The sequence below is a fragment of the Macaca nemestrina genome, chromosome 1 (assembly GCF_043159975.1).
Source record: "Macaca nemestrina isolate mMacNem1 chromosome 1, mMacNem.hap1, whole genome shotgun sequence".
Taxonomy (NCBI): domain Eukaryota; kingdom Metazoa; phylum Chordata; class Mammalia; order Primates; family Cercopithecidae; genus Macaca; species Macaca nemestrina.
The window spans coordinates 117,074,836-117,094,140 of NC_092125.1; the positions used below are offsets into that span (position 1 = coordinate 117,074,836).

The following is a 19,305-nucleotide window of genomic DNA, read 5'->3' on the forward strand; positions in this document are numbered from 1 at the left end:
TTCCAGACACAGACACACACACACACACACACACACACACACACACACCCCTATTTAAATCAAGCTGTGACAGTATCAAGTCAAGGCAAGAATAGACAAGCCAGTTCAGGACAATAGTGGAATTTAGTTCCCAGCTGGTGATGAGAGAGAATGGGGAGAGCATGAAGCATGGAAGGCCCATTGTCCCCAGGGCTGGGCCTCTGCTCTGCAAGTTGCCTTCATCACAGAGTTGGTCATTGGGATCCATAATTACAACTATTAAAATCATTTCAATCCTCTTTATGTCCCCCAAACAAAATTTAAAATGCTTGTGTAATATTTAACAGTATATTTAGAGCATCAAAGAACTACTTAAAAGGCACTATTGTGGAAAATAACCAAAGAAACAGATGTTTAACACAGAGATATAACTTGAATCCCCAGTTAAGGCTTTCCTGAATGACAGATCCACAGAGAAGATTTTAGAATTTTATAGCATCTTCAAAAAGAATGGCAATATGTGGAGTGACTGTCTCTATTATCACATGTTTTAACATTCTCAGCCTCAGGGAAGAAGTTTATTTGGCTGTGTAAGAAATAAAATGAACAGGGACAGTCTCCCCAGCCCTAAGTCTAGGGTTTGTTTGTTTATCCATTGAAGGCCAGAACCCAGAAGTTAATATACATGGGGAAAAAGATAAAAATAGTGAATAATCTGCAACAAGTAAGTGGTTCCTCCAAGGCAGAGACTGACTAACTGTCTATGTGATACGCAAACGTAAAGTTTTATGGAGCCCTAAGTACCTGAACATACTTTGTATTTGTTTTTGAATAGTAGAACCTCAAATCAGCAGCTCCTATGCTGTGTTCTCAGGTTTGGCTTTCAGCGGTTTTCTTAATCTCCATGCCTCCAAGCCTCAACATTTATTATGCATCTGTGATATTCCTAGCACTGTGATGGTTTTGTGGGGGAAAGTAGCAGCTGGTTAACATGGCCCCCAACCATACAGGTGGCAGCCACTGCTTGGGTAGAAAAAGAGAATATGATATAGAAAAACATCTTTGCAGCTTCTTATTCTAAAGCTACTATTCTTTGTAACTTTATACATAAGATCACTTTCATATAAAATCACTTTCCTTTATCCCTGCATGAAATGTAGGGTTCCATGCAGGCTTCGTGGCAAATACATATAAGCCACAGCACAACTGTCCTTTAGGCTAGTAGGTATGATTTTGCCCAGATAACACTTATGGCACGTTAGCAGTATGTACAATATCAAAACACATGTGCAATCCACAAATTGTATGCACCCATCCATTTCTCCTCTTTCTACAACTTCATTCTTTAAATGAACCCATCTTGAACCACTGAATGCAACTTACACTCATGCTGCGAGCATTTTGAGAGGCAGGTGGGAATAAGCTAAACGACCAGAAAAATCAGGTTCAGAAAGTGCTCATCAGTTCAATCACTGATTTACATATGTGGCTTAGGGTTCCTCACTTCAAACTCCTGGGGTCCCATCTGTACAAGGGATCATATTTAGCCCACCTCAGTGAGTTAGTGAGTGGGAGTGCCACAGAACATGCAGCATGAAGCACCACAATCAGAATGTGCTAGCAAACTGCGTGATGCCAACGCCAAAGGTAAGTATTTTTAAAGTCCTATTTAAAAACTCTTCTATTTCTAGCATGCTTATTTGCCTTCTTTCCTTTTTTGCAGCGGAAGGGGCAGGAAGGCTTAAATATTTATGATAAATACCTCAACAGCAAAGACATGCTTCTGATGTCTACTTACTTAAGCTCAGTGGACCTGCCCATCAGGCACCATCATCTGCTGCTTGAGAAAGACAGGGCTGCGCAAGAAGAAAACCAGGCACTAAGAATTAGGGGCCTTGCTTTTAAGAAACAACCTCAAGCTAACAAAAGAGGTAAAATTCTCTGTACCCTGAAGAAGGAGCAGGATATCAAGAGAACCTTGAGCAACCTTAGTTAAAGAGCAACAGAATACGCCTTAGTATAATTACCAGATGAACATCAGGATCAAAGTGTGTCCTAAGAGGACCCGGTAACGAAACAGATCCAGGAAACTTCCAGTCTCCCTGCAGCTCCTGTTGGCGGGGTGTGTTAGTGAGAATGTGCACTTGAGCTTGCGGTTCCTCTTGGCAATGAGGTACAGAGCCTCTTCAGCCTCACTCAGTCGACCCTGGGAGTATAACCAACGAGGTGATTCAGGAATGAATCTGAAAGAGATGTCATTAAAGGCTGTATATTCATATAGGCACACGTGCACAGGAAGGAGACAAATCACCTACTCAGTACGTGGATTCCTGCACCACAAATGGATTCCGTGTTAGACTTAAAGTTTGACTCTCCCAATGACATATGAAAGGGCTACTTTCAACAGCATGGTAATGTTAAATGGTAGTCTACCGCTGAAAACCAAGAACATGCTTTTACAATTGCAGTTTAAAAAGCAAACAGTATGTATTTATTTTTAAATAAATTTTAATATGTGAATTTTAATATGTTAAATATTAACATCATTCAGTCTATAGGACTGAATAATGAAAATTCTTCATAAAGCACAGGTCAAAGATATGGCTCTAAATCCTAGCCAAGTGTTGTTTGAATAATACTGTAGAGACAAAGGGTTTTTTTAAGTTCTAAAAAAGCCTCACAAAGAAGATGGAAATCTTTATTATCTCATCAGAAAAAAAAATTTAAACTAAAATGTTTTTAACATAGTGACATGTAGGAGGTAGAGATTATCTTAAGACTACACATAAAGATGAAACCAAGTTTAGCAAAGCTACTTTTGAGTGTTTACTGCTTCAAAATACTCAAATCACCTGACACACTGGCTTTAAAACGTCCTGAGGATATTTCCTGATCCCCCAAGACCTTAAAGAATAAAAGTTATTTCCTGATCAACTTCTAGTTACAACACAACAGTTATTTTCTAATATAACTACAAAGTGTTGGACAATTATATTGCCACTGATATATTCGAAGAGTTTCAAAACTTAAATATTACGTATCTTTTTCCTCTTCCCCATTTTGCCTACACTTTTAGAGGTCTTTCCAAAGACAAAACCAAGGCAGGAATATGGAAGCCTTGTTTACAAGACACAAATCAAGGGTTTTTTTTTAAATCTAATTTGACATTATCTGCCTAAAATGAAACTTCGATGAATAAAACTGGCTATTTAAGGTGCTTTATAGAATTCACTGCGCCTTCTAATAAAGATAGTGAATTAGCAACAAACTCTACAGGATTTGGAAACTTAATGGACAGCCAGTCTGTCAACAACCATTTATTGAGCATTTCAATTTTGTACAGAGCAATGTAATGGTGCTGAAAGGAAAGACGCTGGAAACCAAAAGGCAGGAGTTTTACCAGGAGCTTTGCTACTGGGGAAAAGAATATTCATGCACGATAAAAAAGCAGGAACAAAGGCCATCTACAATATCCTGAAAAATCCTTCCATTTACTTCTTCATTGTCATTTGATTGTTGTTACTGACAAACAAATAAATAATCAAGTAACATTGTTCTGTTGAAGTTAGGTGTGCAGGTTATGAATGAGATTTATTGGCCCTATCTATAGGGCCATATAGGAGCTATTATGTAAAACCACTTGATTATGCCTAAATGAAAGAGGACTACTATGATAAATATTGAGAGAAAATATACGACAATAAAAGTTAATTATTTGGGGGAGGATTGTGAGGAATAAAAAAGAACAGAAAATATGCCAAAATATTCACAGTCATTATCTTTGGGTTATATGTCATTTTCCCCTACCCTTAGCCTCTCTGTGTTTTCAAAATTGCTTATAAGCAATAAAAATTACTTTTAAAACTTTATAAATCATTTTAAAGATGGTATTTGAGAGACACGAAGGCTTTAGAAATTTGGCTCTGAGTTAATAAAACTATTTCTACCTGGCAAAGCGTTTATCTTGATCATGAAAATCTTAGGACCTTATATTTCTCTGCATTTTGCGAGGCCAATAAGCTTGCTTATAAAGAGGGTCACCTAGTTGCCAGTGGACAGATTTGGAAACAGAGTTCCAACACATAGAGACTATACATGCAGAACAGTAAAACACGTTTTTAAAAGAGCGAGCAGGCCTTTGAACATGCCGTCCTCTACAGAGCAGCAGGGTCATCTGTGCCGTGGGCTCCTCTGAAAGCTAAAATGCTAATTTAACGATGTTGCCCCACTCAAAAATGCTCCTTGAATATTAAAGGTGGCAAACCTTTGTAAATTAAGGGGATCCTGGTTTTCAGGAAAAAAAAGTAAATCTACTGATATTGAAGTATTGTGAAAATAAGGAATTTTTCAGCTAGGTAAAAATGTTTCTGATAAACAAAAAAGGTATATAATGTGGCTTCTTATGTTGCTGATGAAAAATTCTGAAGGTGATTCCAGATGTTTTTGTACCAACATTTGAGCAATGTCCGAGGATCTACTGTGTGGAAACCCCTGGCTTTGGTACTGGGGAAAATGTAATGATGGAGTAAAGAGCCTGCTAATATTGGAGAGCTCTCAGTTTAGAGAGAATGTCGCTCCAGTATGAGGCAGAAACACAAGGACCACTCAGAGGGTATGGGTGAATGCCGTGGAATTCAGAAAAGAAAGAGAATGACTTGTAGCTGAGGCTATGAGCAGGAAAAGATGGGGTGGACGGCATTTGAGCAAATCAGGACAGTGGCGTACTTATCAAATAAGAGGATCTGGGCAGATTGTTGAAAAAGCAGGCACAGCACTGAGTAGCAGCATGGAGCAGAAAAGCATCAGGAACAAGTAGTGCAGTGTGCCTGAACATGGGATGGGAATAAATTAGGAAAGATAAATTGGAGGCTGGCTGTGGGAAGCCTTACGTTCCAGGCTCAGTGGAGTAAGTAAATATTTTAGTCTCATGAGTTCTTTTCTCTCTGCTTTCTATTTTTCATGACCAGAACTCACTTCCCAGTGAGGAGATGTCTCCCCCTAGCACTAAGCAGTAACTAATTCAGACTATATATTCAAAAAAAGAGCAGCTCAGAACATCTAGTGAAGTGGTGCTACTGTTAAAGGGGAGATGAGAGCCCGACAAGATGGAGAAGTAGGAAATTTACTAAACGTTTTAAAAAAAATTTATTTATTCATCAATATTTACATAAATGTTTATTAATTCAAAGTACTATAGTAGGCATCCATTTATTACTTTCAAAAATTGACAATATATAAGTTAATAAAATCAATTAGTTTCTTCTAATAAAATTATCTCATTCGAATTTATGTAAGTAAAATACATTTAATAATTTTTATTTTTAAAATACAGGGTACTTCTACTTTACTCATTTTTGCACTTGACATTCTCTTGCTTTCAAAAATGTATGAAAAATTTCAATTTAGTCCCCACCAAATCTCAATTTAGAACTCGGATAAAGAGCAAATAAATTAAAGAGTTGTCTGAATTAAAACACTACTACAGGTCTCCTTCACTTTATGGAATAGATGAAGGAAGGAAACACTGGCTGAAAATTTTGTTTATGTTAAAGATTTTGATGATCACCATCAGAGATCTGATATCTCAGGGAAGAAAAGCCTTTCATATACCACATAAAAACTTCTGCCGGGCGCAGTGGTTCATGCCTGTAATCCCAGCACTTTGGGAGGCTGAGGCAGGCAGATCACCTGAGATCAGGAGTTCAAGACCAGTCTGCTGACCAACATGGAGAAACCCCGTCTCTACTAAAAATACAAAATCAGCCGGGTATGGTGGCGCATGCCTGTAATCCCAGCTACTCGGGAGGCAGGAGATTCGCTTGAACCCGGGAGGCGGAGGTTGCGGTGAGCCGAGATTGCGCCATCGCACTCCAGCCTGGGCAACAAGGGTGAAACTCCAGCTCAAAAAAAAAAAACAAAAAAAAAACTTCTGGTGAAATGGGCTTACTAAGTTGGTGGCTTGCCTGTAACATCGGGGCGTCTTAGAGGGCCATGGTATGACACCTTGGGCAGTCATTTACAGAGTCCTTCCCTGACCAGGGAATCATCCTGCCACTGTTAAGAGGTCCTGCACTCTAAGGATTTCTTCTGTATCTAAGACTCTTCCAGAGTCAAAATTTAGAGCCCCTGAAATGACACTAATCTGTAAGATGAACAGTTGTCACTACATATCCAATATGAGTACACTGTTCTACAAAATCATACCTCAGTCACACACCTAGTACATAACGTGATCCAGCCTGAAGACCTTTAAGGTTGAGGTGTTAGGTTAAAAAAGCAATTGGTTACCTATGCCAACAAGGTGAAGGTTACAATGCAGTCTATTGAGAGGTTATTTTAAACAAGGGATACCTGCATTCTGAATTAATTAAGCATCTCTCTTCCCAGGAGCTGCCAAGAATTGGAGCACTTGCAGAATTTAGTTCTTCACCAAAGTCAGTGCAGGCAAGCTCCTGAAAGGGAATAATGCTGCTCATTGACCCACATCTTCTTAAGACATTGCTTTGGCTTTTTAAATTAAAACGCCAAGAGGAAAAACTACTTACAAAGATAAGAGAAAGACCACTGTTCCCTGCAGGTTAACCAGAACGGCTAGCGTCCTCCAGGAGCGGATGAAGTATCCTAACAGGGCATATTGGGCAATGCCAACTGCAAAGAAGAGGCCGCCAATCGATCCTAATTCAGGGAAAAGAGAACTGTCACTGGAGAAAGCACCATCTGCGGCACCATTTCCAACCCCAAGTCACAGAGCCAATTTCTTCCTGGTGAGATGTCAGCCCTATGCTGGCAAGTGTAAGAGGCACACCAGAAAAGAAGAAAAGTCTACACTAAGTTGAACATCAGTGAATGAAAGTATTATAGTTGAACATCAGTGAATGAAAGTATTATAGAGGTCAGAAAATTAGTGGAAATAAAGGGAGGACAGACGAAAAATACAAACTATATGGGGACATACACATTTTAAGAATTTGTCCAAAATGCTTTCTGCATTGCCTGTTGTACTGACATTTGCCTGAACCTGTGGGTAAGGCTTGGAAATACTTTTGCCATAAGGGTAATACAGTTTTTAGGTCATGAGGTTATTGCAATACCAAAACTTAATCTTTATCACACAGGCTGTCCTTTAACTTTCTTTCTTTTTCTTTTTTTTTTGTTTTTGTTTTTGTTTTTTTGAGACAGAATCTCGCTCTGTCACCCAGGCTGGAGTGCAGTGGTGAGATCTCTGCTCACTGCAACCTCCATCTCCCGGGCTCCCGGGTTCAAGCAATTCTCTGCCTCAACCTCCCGAGTAGCTGGGTTTATAGGCACCCACCACCACACCTGTCTATTTTTTTTTTCTTTTTGTATTTTTATTAGAGATGGGGTTTCACCATCTTGGCCAAGCTAGCCTTTAACTCCTGACCTTGTGATCTACCCGCCTCAGCCTCCCAAAGTGCTGGGATTACAGGCGTGAGACACCTTGCCCAGCCGAAGTTTCTTAAATCACAACTCACTCTCCCAATTCTCCCTACTGCTTTCTCTACTTAATGTATTACTATAGGATACATGACATTTTGTATTTATCTGTTTCCTGTCTGTCTTTCCCAAGTAGAAAATAAGCTCCCTTAAGCATGGATTTTTGTCAGCGTGATGATGGAAAAATATCAACCATGGAATTATAAAGAACCTTTTACACTTTTTGAAATAAATATTGAGATGGGTATTAAACCCACAGGCTTGCCCAATATTCTTGCAAATTCTGTACCTCTAACCCACTTTCCATAACTGCCACTATTGCTATTAGTGGTAGTAATAGCTATTATTTATTAAGCATATTGGTTTCGCATACATTGTCCTATGAAGTAGGTACCATTATCAACCATATACTAAAGTGAAAAATAGCTCAGAGTGCTTAAGTGAAGCTGCTTAAGGACACAGAGCTGTAAGCAGCAGGGCCAGGATTTGTGCCCAGGCCTGTCTGAGGGGGAGGCCTGTATTCTATACCATTCCTCTCTTCTATCTCCCCTCTATGGGAAGGCAATTTCTGTGGGCATTCCGCAGTGACAAAACTTTGTTGATCTTGTTACAAAATAATAATCTTGTAATACATGTGTTTCCTTTGATTCCTATCCATAGCTTATTACTTTATAACAAATAAGTAATGGCTTGTATACTGTTTGACCTAGTGAGGAAAGGGAGAGCTAGAAAGGGAAGCTGATGTGACAGCATATTCAGAATATGTGGTCCAATGAGTCGTGGAATGAGGACAGTGCGAGTTTCCTGGAAATTTAAGACAGTCAATAGCTACTACGTGTTCACTGCTGTAGATCAAACAGCACCTGGCTTCCAAGAATAAGACTTCTTGTCTGTCGTTGCTCAGAATAGTCCTGAGCACTCAGTATCCCTTGACAACAATGTAGGCAAAAATAAGAAAGCCCAGAGGATGGGATGGTTTCAGAGGGACCAAGTTCAGATGCCAGTTCTGCTACATACTACTCTGACCTTGGGCAAATCACTAAATGTCCTTGAGCCTCAGTTTTCTTATTGGTGAAATAGAAATAATAGTGCCTACCTCAAAGGGTAGTTTTTATTAGTTTCAGATGAAATAATGCATGTTATACAAATGTTGGTTATATTGTCCTAATGTAATCTGGATTTAGCCCTTCTATTTATTAACCTCAAAAAAAAAAAAAAAAAAAAAAAAGGCCATCTAAACCCCCCTGTTGAATCTATCACAGAATATTTTCTACCTGGTTCTCATTCCTAATTCCAAGAATGCCCCACCTGCTGTTGGAGAACTGACTTCCCTGACTTCATCTCTGTGGTTCAAATGGGGCCTGCCAATTATAGTTCCTTTAACTGCAGGGTGACTTTAATCAGCTGAGCTGATCAGAGGCCTTACCCAAGATTTTAAATACTAGACTTGGAGCTGCTGGGCCCTGCCTCTGACTACACAGAGGAAGCTTCTCAGAGAGGATAGGGAGCTGAAATGAGAAGCATCTGACTTCTGGTTCTGGGCATCTTCAATGCCTGGCTCTTCATGGTCTAGTTATCTTAACCAAATGATTTCCCCTTATATATGAGCTCATTAGAGTTGAGTCTCTCTCACAATCAGTAAGATCTGGCATCAACTGGACATGATGGACAAGAAGAAATGATTCAAAGTTATCTAGTTTGGTGACCTTAAATTCTGTGATGACATAGGCAGAGGTCTCAGAAAATAATGTAGCTTTTAGGTGGAAAGAAAGTAATAATTTTTTATTTAAGGAGTCAATAATATTCACATCTAATGTCTAGCAAGAAGCTGCACATATACGCCTGTAAATGACAACAGGGAGAAGGCGTAGAGATGAATATAATAAGGCTCTATGCTATTTGGTTTAAAAAAATTAATAAAAAATAAACATTTCAAGTCATCTCTTCTGGAGTATCATAGGTGGCTTTATAACCATGTACATGCCTTTACGTACTAGGCCTATTTTAAAATTTATTCCCTGCTTATTTTTAATTAATTTCAATTCTGCTATTCCTGCTCAGTTTGCACTAGTAAAAGCTAAATTTCAGCAGGCTAGAAAAGAGTATATAGTTATGACTTCATTTTTGTAAATGGTACCAGTAATCCATCTGGTTTTCAAATAAAGACCATAAAGTCTCCTTGAGTTCTTTTGCTCTCCCCATCGCTGCTTGTCCTTTAGCAAGTCACTTTCCCACCAAAATCCAGCTCAAACATATCCTCTTTCTTCTCCACTGCTTCCATCTTGTCTAAGTCACCACTGGTTTCATGTGGCCAACTATAGCAGCCTACTAAATGATCCCTCAATTTCTGTACCTACCAGAGTAATCTTTCTGTATATGAGACCCTATCACTCTTGTATTTAATATGCCCCACTGGCTTCCCACTGTACTTCAAGTAAAAAAACAAATTCCTCATTTGGCCCATCACAGGCCCTGCATCATCTGGTCCCTCCCAACCTCTTACTTCACTCTTTCCCTAACTCTCTACCCTGTAGTCATGAGAACCTTTTCAAAGAAGTTCCTTCCTGCTTCAAGTCCTGGGTTTTTGCCATTCCATCTAGCTAGAATATTCTTCTCCCAGAATTTCACAGGTCTTCCTAATCATTCATATCTTAGATCAAATGCCCACACTGAGGTTTTCTCTAACTATCCTATTTAATGTAGCTACTCCCTATAATTACTATCTAGCCCACTACCCTCCTTCATTTTCTTCATTGTACTTCTAACTTCCAGAAATTATCAATTTGTTCCACCTTTCCTAAGTACAGCATAAGCTCCATGAGAGCAAGAACCTCCCTCAAACCATCCTTATCTTTTCCACCTTTTTATCTAAAAAAAGCAGTGTTTGGCACATGGCAGAATCCATTTAATAAATGAATGCTGTGGAACAGACATGCAAAGGAAAAGCTCTGGAAGCATACACAGCAATATGTTAACCACGGTTGTCTCTAGGGGAATAGGACTATATGTATTCTTTAGTTTGATGAAGTGTGCATATATTTCTTATTTTTTACAATGAGCATTGTTATAGGAAGACATTAATATAAGAAAACAAATAATAAATATATTAATACGGAATTTTTCACAGCTTCAGTATTTTTTTCCACTTCTTAATCATTTTTAGTCAATTAGCTGAAAATCCTTTTTGTTAAGTACTACACTGCAAACAGGTCAAAAATGGATGCTTGCAGTTTGTACTTGTGCTTTTTTGTATATGTTTACATATTGTTTTTTACACATTGCAAATATTATTTTGTAATAAGCATAATTTTTCAAACTAATTTTCATTGCCAAATAATCAGGCTATTTCCAGCAAATCCCCTATTGCTGAACATTTATGCTTTTCTCTGACTTCTTGCAATTCATAAGCATATTTGAAGCCACAGGTGTAGATAAAATCATTCTGGAAAGAAACCAGCTTGCAAAGAAAGACCAAGGACAAAACCCTGGGGAAGACCTCGGGTTCATGAGAGAGGGAAGGAAGCTACTCAAAAAGAGTTCCAGGAGCTATCAGAGCCTTACTTTTGCCCTGGGTGCAGGGCTGTGTACTGGTCTTCAGGGAACTCTCACACTTGCTCTGAATTTCACATTGAATTTGGCAACCATCTGGTTTCACTGTTACAGTTTTTCTTCCTCTCTCCCTTTTCACTTTGCTACAGAAATTTTGATAGTCTCATCTTAACCCAGCATCAAGGATAAGAATGAGAGGTCAAAACACTTCAAGGGGACTCTTTTCAGTGGCTTTAGGCAACTAGCAAAAGAGCAGGAGACCAGGGTTGGTCCTTTCGCCTAACACATGCAACAGGACAGGAAAAATACTTAGATAATCTGGCAGGATGGGAGTGTATACATCTTTTATAAAACAGCATCTTCATGAACAACTAAAATCAAATATAAATACTTTAATAGAGAAATGTAAGAGGTACAAGAAAAATATGTATTCATGGTGCTCTACATGAGCACAACTTTGGACCTCAGAAAAACTGAAATCAAAGGAGAGAGTGCCTTTATCCCTTCCCCGGATACAGGGAGCAGGCATGATCACCATCATTACCAACTTTTTAGAAAGTCCCAGGAAATTGGCCATACTATTTAGAAAAATGACCCTAAAGTCTCAATGCAAATTGAAGACTCAGAGGAAGCTCTTTCACTCATCCTAGGTTACAACCAGTTCCAAAAAGGCTTTAGAAGTTGCTACAGACAAGGTGAATCCTAAGGCAACACTGTAAGACCAGAAGGAAGCCTGTCTGGAGAGGCGTGTGAAGGAAGCTTGTGTCTCTTCCTCCCCAGCCTAGTTCTAACTGGTCCTACCCTATGGATCCTTCCACTCGACAGCAGTTTAGTGGAGATGCAAACAGAGCACAAGTCTACTTTATTTAGCCTGTGTCTTCCAGTTCGATAAAATAGCCCATACAACTTCAAAAACAATACCAATTAGAAATAACAGGTTGACCAGGCCAGCACTCACATGAGGTGACATGCTGAAGTTCCAAGAGGAGAGTCTTTGGGAAACAGCAGAAGATGACCTGGGTGTCATCAAGACCCAGGATGTGGTTCTGGCCCTGTCAGCTATCAGCTGCTGAAAACGGGCATGTCACCTCACCTCTCAAAGGCTCAATTTCCTCATCCATAAAATGAAGGTAGGAATCCTTAACTTGTAAACTCTGGGAATATTACAGATAGATGTCAAATGCCTAGCATGGTAGCTGGTACATAAGAGATGGCTGGCACTGTGCATCAGGTTCTAAGGAATGGCATTCTCATATAGATCCTCCTGCAGACACATTTCTATCAGTCACACAGTCAACCTGTTTCCCATATCCATATAAGAACATCCATGGGAAACATTCAATCATTGTCAAGTGAATGAAAGTAAAAGAAACAAAAAGTTATCATTGCAAACCTAAGTCTATAAAGTCTTAGACACAATATTTGAAGTCAAACAACCTTTTAATTAAAATCATTTATTTTATTATCTATGTAGTTCTTGAGAAAATAATGGGATGGTCAAAAATAACTCAGAATACAGTCTCAATTTTGGAAATTAAGTATCAATAAAGAAATGCTACAACAGTACTATGTTGACTCGAGAGCAGTAAAAACAAAAAAGGGTGGTGAAACAAAGATTTAATAAACTAGAATAAGAAGGCTGTAAGAAAGGAGTTTCTAGTATTTCCTATGTCTGAACTATTTTTCAGTTTAAGTTGTAAAAAGCTGCTAGTGTCCTTCTGAGGAAATCCATACTCTCCACAGTAATCTGTATGCAGTCCATGAGGCGGGTGGCAAGCTCACATGTGAAGCAGGCCCCCAGGGAGAGTGTCTGCAGAGGAATATTAATAAAGTGACTTGTTCAGGGTCATACAGAACAAACTCTGAAAAGCAAATCTAATAGTTGGACAAAGTACCTGAAGTCCAAATGCATTTCCAGACTCTAGGATTAAACTGGGTCCCTATAAGATTTTCTGGAGCTGCTCACCCAGTCCAGAGCTGCATGATTTAAGCAGTACCTGCAAGTGCCCAGTAGGCGGTGCCCACACATTCATTAAGCAAGACAAAGGCCACCAGCGACATCCCTCCATTCATCATGCCCACCAGGAAGCGAGTTATTGCAAAGAACTCATATGAGGGGGAAAATCCATTTGCAATTGCAAATAAGATGTCAAGAGCAAAACCTAGAAAGAGAGAACAATATTCAATAATCCAGAGGCAAAATAGCATTTGATCAAAGTAATAAATTATATTCATTAGCTTATAAAATAAACGTTTGTAAACTTAAATTTTCTGAGCTCGTTTTTGTTTTGTTTTGTTTTGTTTGAGATGGAGACTCGCTCTGTCGCCCAGGCTGGCGTGCAGTGGTGCGATCTTGGCTCACTGCAAGGTCCGCCTCATGGATTCACACCATTCTCCTGCCTCAGCCTCCCGAGTAGCTGGGACTACAGGCATCCGCCACCATGCCTGGTTAATTTTTTTTTTTTTTTGTATTTTTTAGTAGAGATGGGGTTTCACCGTGTTAGCCAGGATGGTCTCGATCTCCTGACCTCGTGATCTAACCACCTCGGTCTCCCAAAGTACTGGGATTACAGGCATGAGCCACCATGCCTGGCCAGCTGGGTTTTTTTTGTTTGTTTTGTTTTGTTTTAATAGCTTCTCTTGGAAACTATTTTTTTAAAAAAACATAAGGTTTACCTTATTACATGATTTCTGTCAATCACAGACAGTTTTCAATTATTCACAATAATGCTGGAAAATGAAAAATCCTTGCTCATACTCAGCTTGTCAAGAGCACTAGGCCAAGTTCTGTAGGGCTCATTTGAAATGAATCAACACAGAGAGATATAAGGAAATGGGCCTAGTACACTGTCACAGTCTCTTACTTCTCTCCTTAGCAACATGGCATAAACTAAAATTGGGGGTTTGCAGAAAGCACCATCACCTATGAAAGATTTATAACACAAATATCTGACTTTAACTAGGTGGGCTAGTAACTTAAAAGTGCCTGGCCAGAAGCAACTCGAGCTGCAGTTTGGCCTCTTGCCAGGGAAATAAAGATCAGTTCTGTGTCCATATCCCAATTCCTGGAGAACCTTAAGGAAATAGTCCCCTTATTATTTCCCTAAGAATCTTAGAGAAATAAACCCTCTCATCCAGTTTACGAATACTCTAATAAATTACCTGTGAGATAGACTTTTTTCCTTCCGAAGCGATCTGAAAGCTGACCAAAAGAGATAACTCCAACAAATACACCACTGAAGAAAAAAGAGCTTGCTGCACTGACTTTGTAGGATCTGTTGGCAATTAAAAACCACTAGAGGAAGATAAAACAAAAGAGAGACATGCAGGATTGAGTTAGCTATTAAAAAACCAAATGTGCAACAAAAACTTGTGCACCAGAATTTCTATACTGCATGATCCACTATTAACCAGAATCCAGCAGAATTTGTCTATCTCAGATAACATCCAATAAGATTTTATCTTCAGAAACACTAGAAATCACTATTATTATGATGCACTCCCATAGTACTCTATACATACCTTATTACAGAATTGAACACAGTGTATAATAGCTAATTACTTATGCATCTATTGACTATGTCTCTCATCCCAAGGCTCTGTGTTTCTTGACAGGAGCCTTGTCCCATTTATTTCCATTCTCTGATGCCTAATACACTATATGACATATATGAAGCAATAAATACATGAACTTTTTGTCCAATAGGCTTGTGAGTTTAAAATCCCTTGAGTATTTTTCCTCAAAAAGATTAAACACAGAATTACCATATGATCTGGCATTTCCATTTCCAGGCATATTCCCACAAGAACTAAAAGCAGGGACATGAAGAGATATGTGTACACCCATGTTCATAGCAGCTGTATTTGCAATAGCTAAAGGTGGAAATAACCTGTGTCTATTGACAGATGAATGAATAAACAAAATGTGGTATACACGTACAGTGGAATATTCCTCAGCTTTAAGAAGGAATGAGAGAACAGGCAGAGATTTGTTAAAGGATACAAAATTACAGCTAGATAGAAGGAATAGGTTCTAGTGTCCATATCACTGTAGGATGACTATAGCTAACAACAATATATAGCTTCAAATAGCTAGAAGGAAGATATCAAATGTTCCCAATACAAACAAATGATAAATATTTGAGATGATAGAAATGCTAATTACCCTGATTTGATCACTATACATTGTATGTATTAAAACATCACCATGTAGCTCATAAATATAATTATTATGTCAATAAAATTTAAAAAATAAAAAGGAACAAAATTCTGATTCATGCTACAACCTAAACTCTGAAGACATTATGCTGTATGAAATAAGGCAGACACAGAAACACAAATATAGTATGATTCTATTTACATGAGGTACCTGGAATAGTCAACTTCATACAGACAGAAAACAGAATGGTGGTTACCAGGGGCCAGAAGGAGCGAGGAACAGGGAATTATTGTGTAATGGAACAGAGTTTCAGTTTGGAATGTTGAAAACATCCTGCAGATGAATAGTGGTAATGGTTACACAACTATGTGAATGTATGTAAGGCATCTGAAACTATACACTTAAATGTGATTAAAATGGTAAATTTTATATCACGTATATTTATGACAAAAGAAACTCCTTTAGTGTCTTCTACTTTAGGGAAACCTAGGAACTTAAAGAGAAAGTGACCATTCTCTGCTTAAAACACCACTATCTCAAGTCTTGTCTAGTGATGTGTTAAAGATGATATTTGGTTATAAGAATAAAAGTGAACCCATGTCACAGAATAACCTCAGAGAACCGAGACCACTCATCCTTCCTCTTCCCAGTCCGCTTCGCTACAGTCAGTGATGATAGGTGTGTGAAGGGCCCCTCCTCCTCAAGAACTTGCAAGAAAGAATCCTCAGTTGCTCTCTCCACTTTTCAGATCACTCCCTTCTGATGCTTCCACAACCAGTCCTCATGGCTCAAAGTACATCTAACTTCTCTCCTTCCTCCTAGTCTTGTAAGACTAGATTGATAAAGGTCTTGACAAGACAACTTCTGGACATCTCTATTCAAAACCACCCACCAAAAAGACTCAGGAATTGGGAAAAACCGATGAGAATAATGTCCCCTCACTAATGTGTGCTTTACTTCTGAATTCCATTCTTCATGTGCAATTCTTAACAAGATAGATTAGCTAGCTTTCCTAGCCCTTCTTGGATTTACTTTTTCTTTCTTTTTTTTCTTTTCTTTTCTTTTTTGGCAGGGTTTCACTCTGTTGCTCAGGCTGGAGTGCTGTGGTGCCATCACAGCTCATTGCAGCCTTGACCCCCCAGCCTCAAGCAATCTTCTTGCCTCAGCCTCCCAAGTAGCTGGGACTGAAGGGAGTCACTTTAAATAGGTGGTTCAGGGGAGGATTCTTGCGGGAGGTGACATTTGCGACCTGGATGATGACAAGTAACCAACTACAAAAAAACTCTTTGGGGAATATGATAATAATTGCAGTGGCCCCAGGTGAAAACACACCAGTGTATCTCTAGTGGAGGTGGCATGAAATTAGGCCAGCGAAGCAGGTGGGCATCAGGTCATGCAGGGTCAGGCCAAGGCAAGGAGCTGAGAGATTTTATTCTAGTGCAAAGAACGAATATTGAATTACTGGGTTTATGTTTCTAAAGATCACTCTGGCCACTTTATGAGAATGCAATATGATAGGAAAGAGTGGAAGCAGGGGAGTTACAGTAATCGTTTAGGAGATAATGATGGCTTGGATGAAGGTGGAAACTAGTGATGGAGAGAACTGAATGGACTTGGGATGTATTTTGAAGGCAGGACTGTCAGATGTTGTGATGATGTGTTGTAGTAGGAGTAGAAAGGAAAGGAAGAGTCACCTAAGTTGTTCATTTTAGCCACTCTCTGGGTGGTTGTGACATTTATTGAGATAGAGAAGGGTGCAAGAGGTCTTAGGTACATGGTAGGAATTCAAGAGTTCTGTGTGAACAAGCTCAGACAGAACATGCCTATAAAACATCTAAGTAGAGATGTCAAGCAGGCATCTGGCTGGGAGTGGAGCTCATGGGAGAGGTTATGAAGGTTTATGAAATTACAGATACAGGCTGGGTGCAGAGGCTATGCCTGTATCCCAGCACTTTGGGAAGCTGAGGCCGGTGGATTGCTTGAGCCCAGGGGTTCAAGAGCAGCCCGGGCAACATGGTGAAACCAGGTCTATAAAAAACACACAAAAATTAGCTGGGTGTGGTGGTGCACACCTGTAGTCCCAGCTACTCTGGAGGCTGAGGTGGGAGAACTGATTGAGCCTGGGAGGTTGAGGCTACAGTGAGCCATTATCGTGGCACTGCACTCCAGCCTGGACAACAGAGTGAGACCCTGTCAAAAGAGATGAGAGAAGAGGGGAGGAGAGGGGAGGGGAGGGGAGGGGAGGGGAGGGGAGGGGAGGGGAGGGATGGAAGAGAAGAGAGAAGAAAAGGAAAGAAGCAAAGAGAGAAGAAAAGAGAGAAAGAAGGAGAGAGAGAGAGAAAGAAAAGAAGAAAAAGAAAAAGAAAGAGAAAGAAAGTTTCATATAAAAGACTACAAGAGCTGCAGTATTTGAAGAAAAAATTTTGTTTTGTAAAAAAAAAGAATTTATTTTGTAACATGGATAGTTCTGTGGTAGAATTTTCGACTCATGAGGAATGCCTACAGTAACATTTCACCAGGTCTAAAAACAGATCAGTATGAGATATCAGGTTGTCCTAGAAAAGACAGGACTGTATCTGTCACAGGGAGATTCCTTCTTTTACAATGGCCAATATACACAGCTTAATTGTACTTGTTCTTAATACTTTGAAATTCAAACACTAGCTTTTTTTTTTTATGTTCTTAGTGTTTGTTTTGGTGTTTTCATGCTTTTCAAATCTGGCCTGCAACTTTAGTCTTCATTAACCTGCACCTCAAGTTTTGCTAGTCTGTTTACATGGCCAAGATATTGATCTTGGCCTATTTTATTGATTAAACACAAAACTGATCTGTTTTGTGTTTAATCACTAAAAAATGGCCAATTTGAAAACTCCATAATCAACTATTCTGTTGCCTCATTTGCTGAACTTCTCAAATCCATGGAAAAGGGTACAATACTATCCTTATAAGTGGATAGCTGTCAACTTTTGTGGAAGTTTAGGAGGAAGTAGCCCAAGGGATGTTTGAGCAGCAAATTCCAAATTCTGATTCTCAGGCTGCCATTTCCAAGTGTCAAAGTAACTGCTAGTAATTTTTCTTCATGTCAATGCTAGTTGGGCTCATGCATCTCTCTATTACTCTTGAAATACATGCAGGAACTGACAGAAAAATAGAAAGACAGATTTTTCAAAAGCAAATTAGAGAATATGAAGCTGGAACCCAGATCTCCCTGACAGATCCTGGTGAACTGGGGATGGCTGACACAGGGATGCCAACTCACAGATTCAGAACAATGGGTTGACAACCAGCCCTCCACATCCTTCATCTCCCAACATGTGAGATCTTGGTTTAAATGTTTTGTTTTGCCCAATTTTAAAAACGTTTCAAGTATTGTTGATATATTGATCACATGCCTACTGTGTGATCTAAGGAGTTTTATTTTGTCAAAGCCCAGACAAGATAAACTAGGATATGGATCCCTACAGTATTTAGAAAATGTATTGGCGTAATCTATACTTAAAGTTTTCGAAGGAGCTCACTCACCAGACTAGACTCAATTGCTAGCTCATTTTCTTCCCCCTTTGGTCAATACTTAGTACTACGGTAAAACCCAAACCAGGATATTACCAGGCCATTTTAAGCTAAACTGTAATAAACCTAAATATGATAAGTGTGAATCTCAAGAAATGTGTTTTTATGAGTCTTTAGATTTTAAAAATCACTGATTTATAAGTCATTCAAACCCTGTTGACTAGAGATTATTAAGGTGATGAATTTCCTATTATTTTTTGTTAATAACAAGCTACATTCTAAAGCCAAAGAAAGAATGTTTTTTTTTATGTTAAGGTAGTTCAAATTGAAAAATCATTTGCAAATTGAAAAAAGCAGGAAATCTACTTTTCTTTTCCCATACATTAACAGAAAAGGAAGACTATAAAGACAAAATATTTTCAGTCTCTCAAGTTGACTTACATCTACTTCTGTTTTATAACCAGCATCTGTATTTTTGTTCTTATGCACTAAATTGAGTTGAGCATTCAATATACTCTATTTTCAAAAAGGATTTGAGGGGCACAGCACTACAGGCACTCGTATAATCATTCACTCATCTAAAGAAAGAGGACCTGAGAGAAAATCAGGCACAACTGAGGGCAGAACCAATAGTAGGTGCCTCTAATATAAAA

General features: G+C 39.0%; 1 protein-coding gene across 5 annotated transcripts in view; it reads right to left on the reverse strand.

The window, feature by feature from the left end:
* The window catches only part of LOC105479130 (solute carrier family 22 member 15), a 95,555-nt gene that overhangs the window by 39,827 nt on the left and 36,423 nt on the right, over positions 1–19,305 (reverse strand). For all 5 annotated transcript variants that reach the window (XR_011607847.1, XR_011607925.1, XM_071069445.1 and 2 more), the window contains 4 exons: positions 14,146–14,278; positions 12,981–13,145; positions 6,525–6,654; positions 2,007–2,222 (listed from right to left, as the gene is read on the reverse strand). Coding sequence is in view for 3 of the 5 variants with exons in the window: in XM_071069445.1 (XP_070925546.1) it covers positions 2,007–2,222; positions 6,525–6,654; positions 12,981–13,145; positions 14,146–14,278 (644 nt within the window). In the remaining 2 variants the exon portion in view is untranslated. The remainder of the gene's footprint in view (positions 1–2,006; positions 2,223–6,524; positions 6,655–12,980; positions 13,146–14,145; positions 14,279–19,305) is intronic.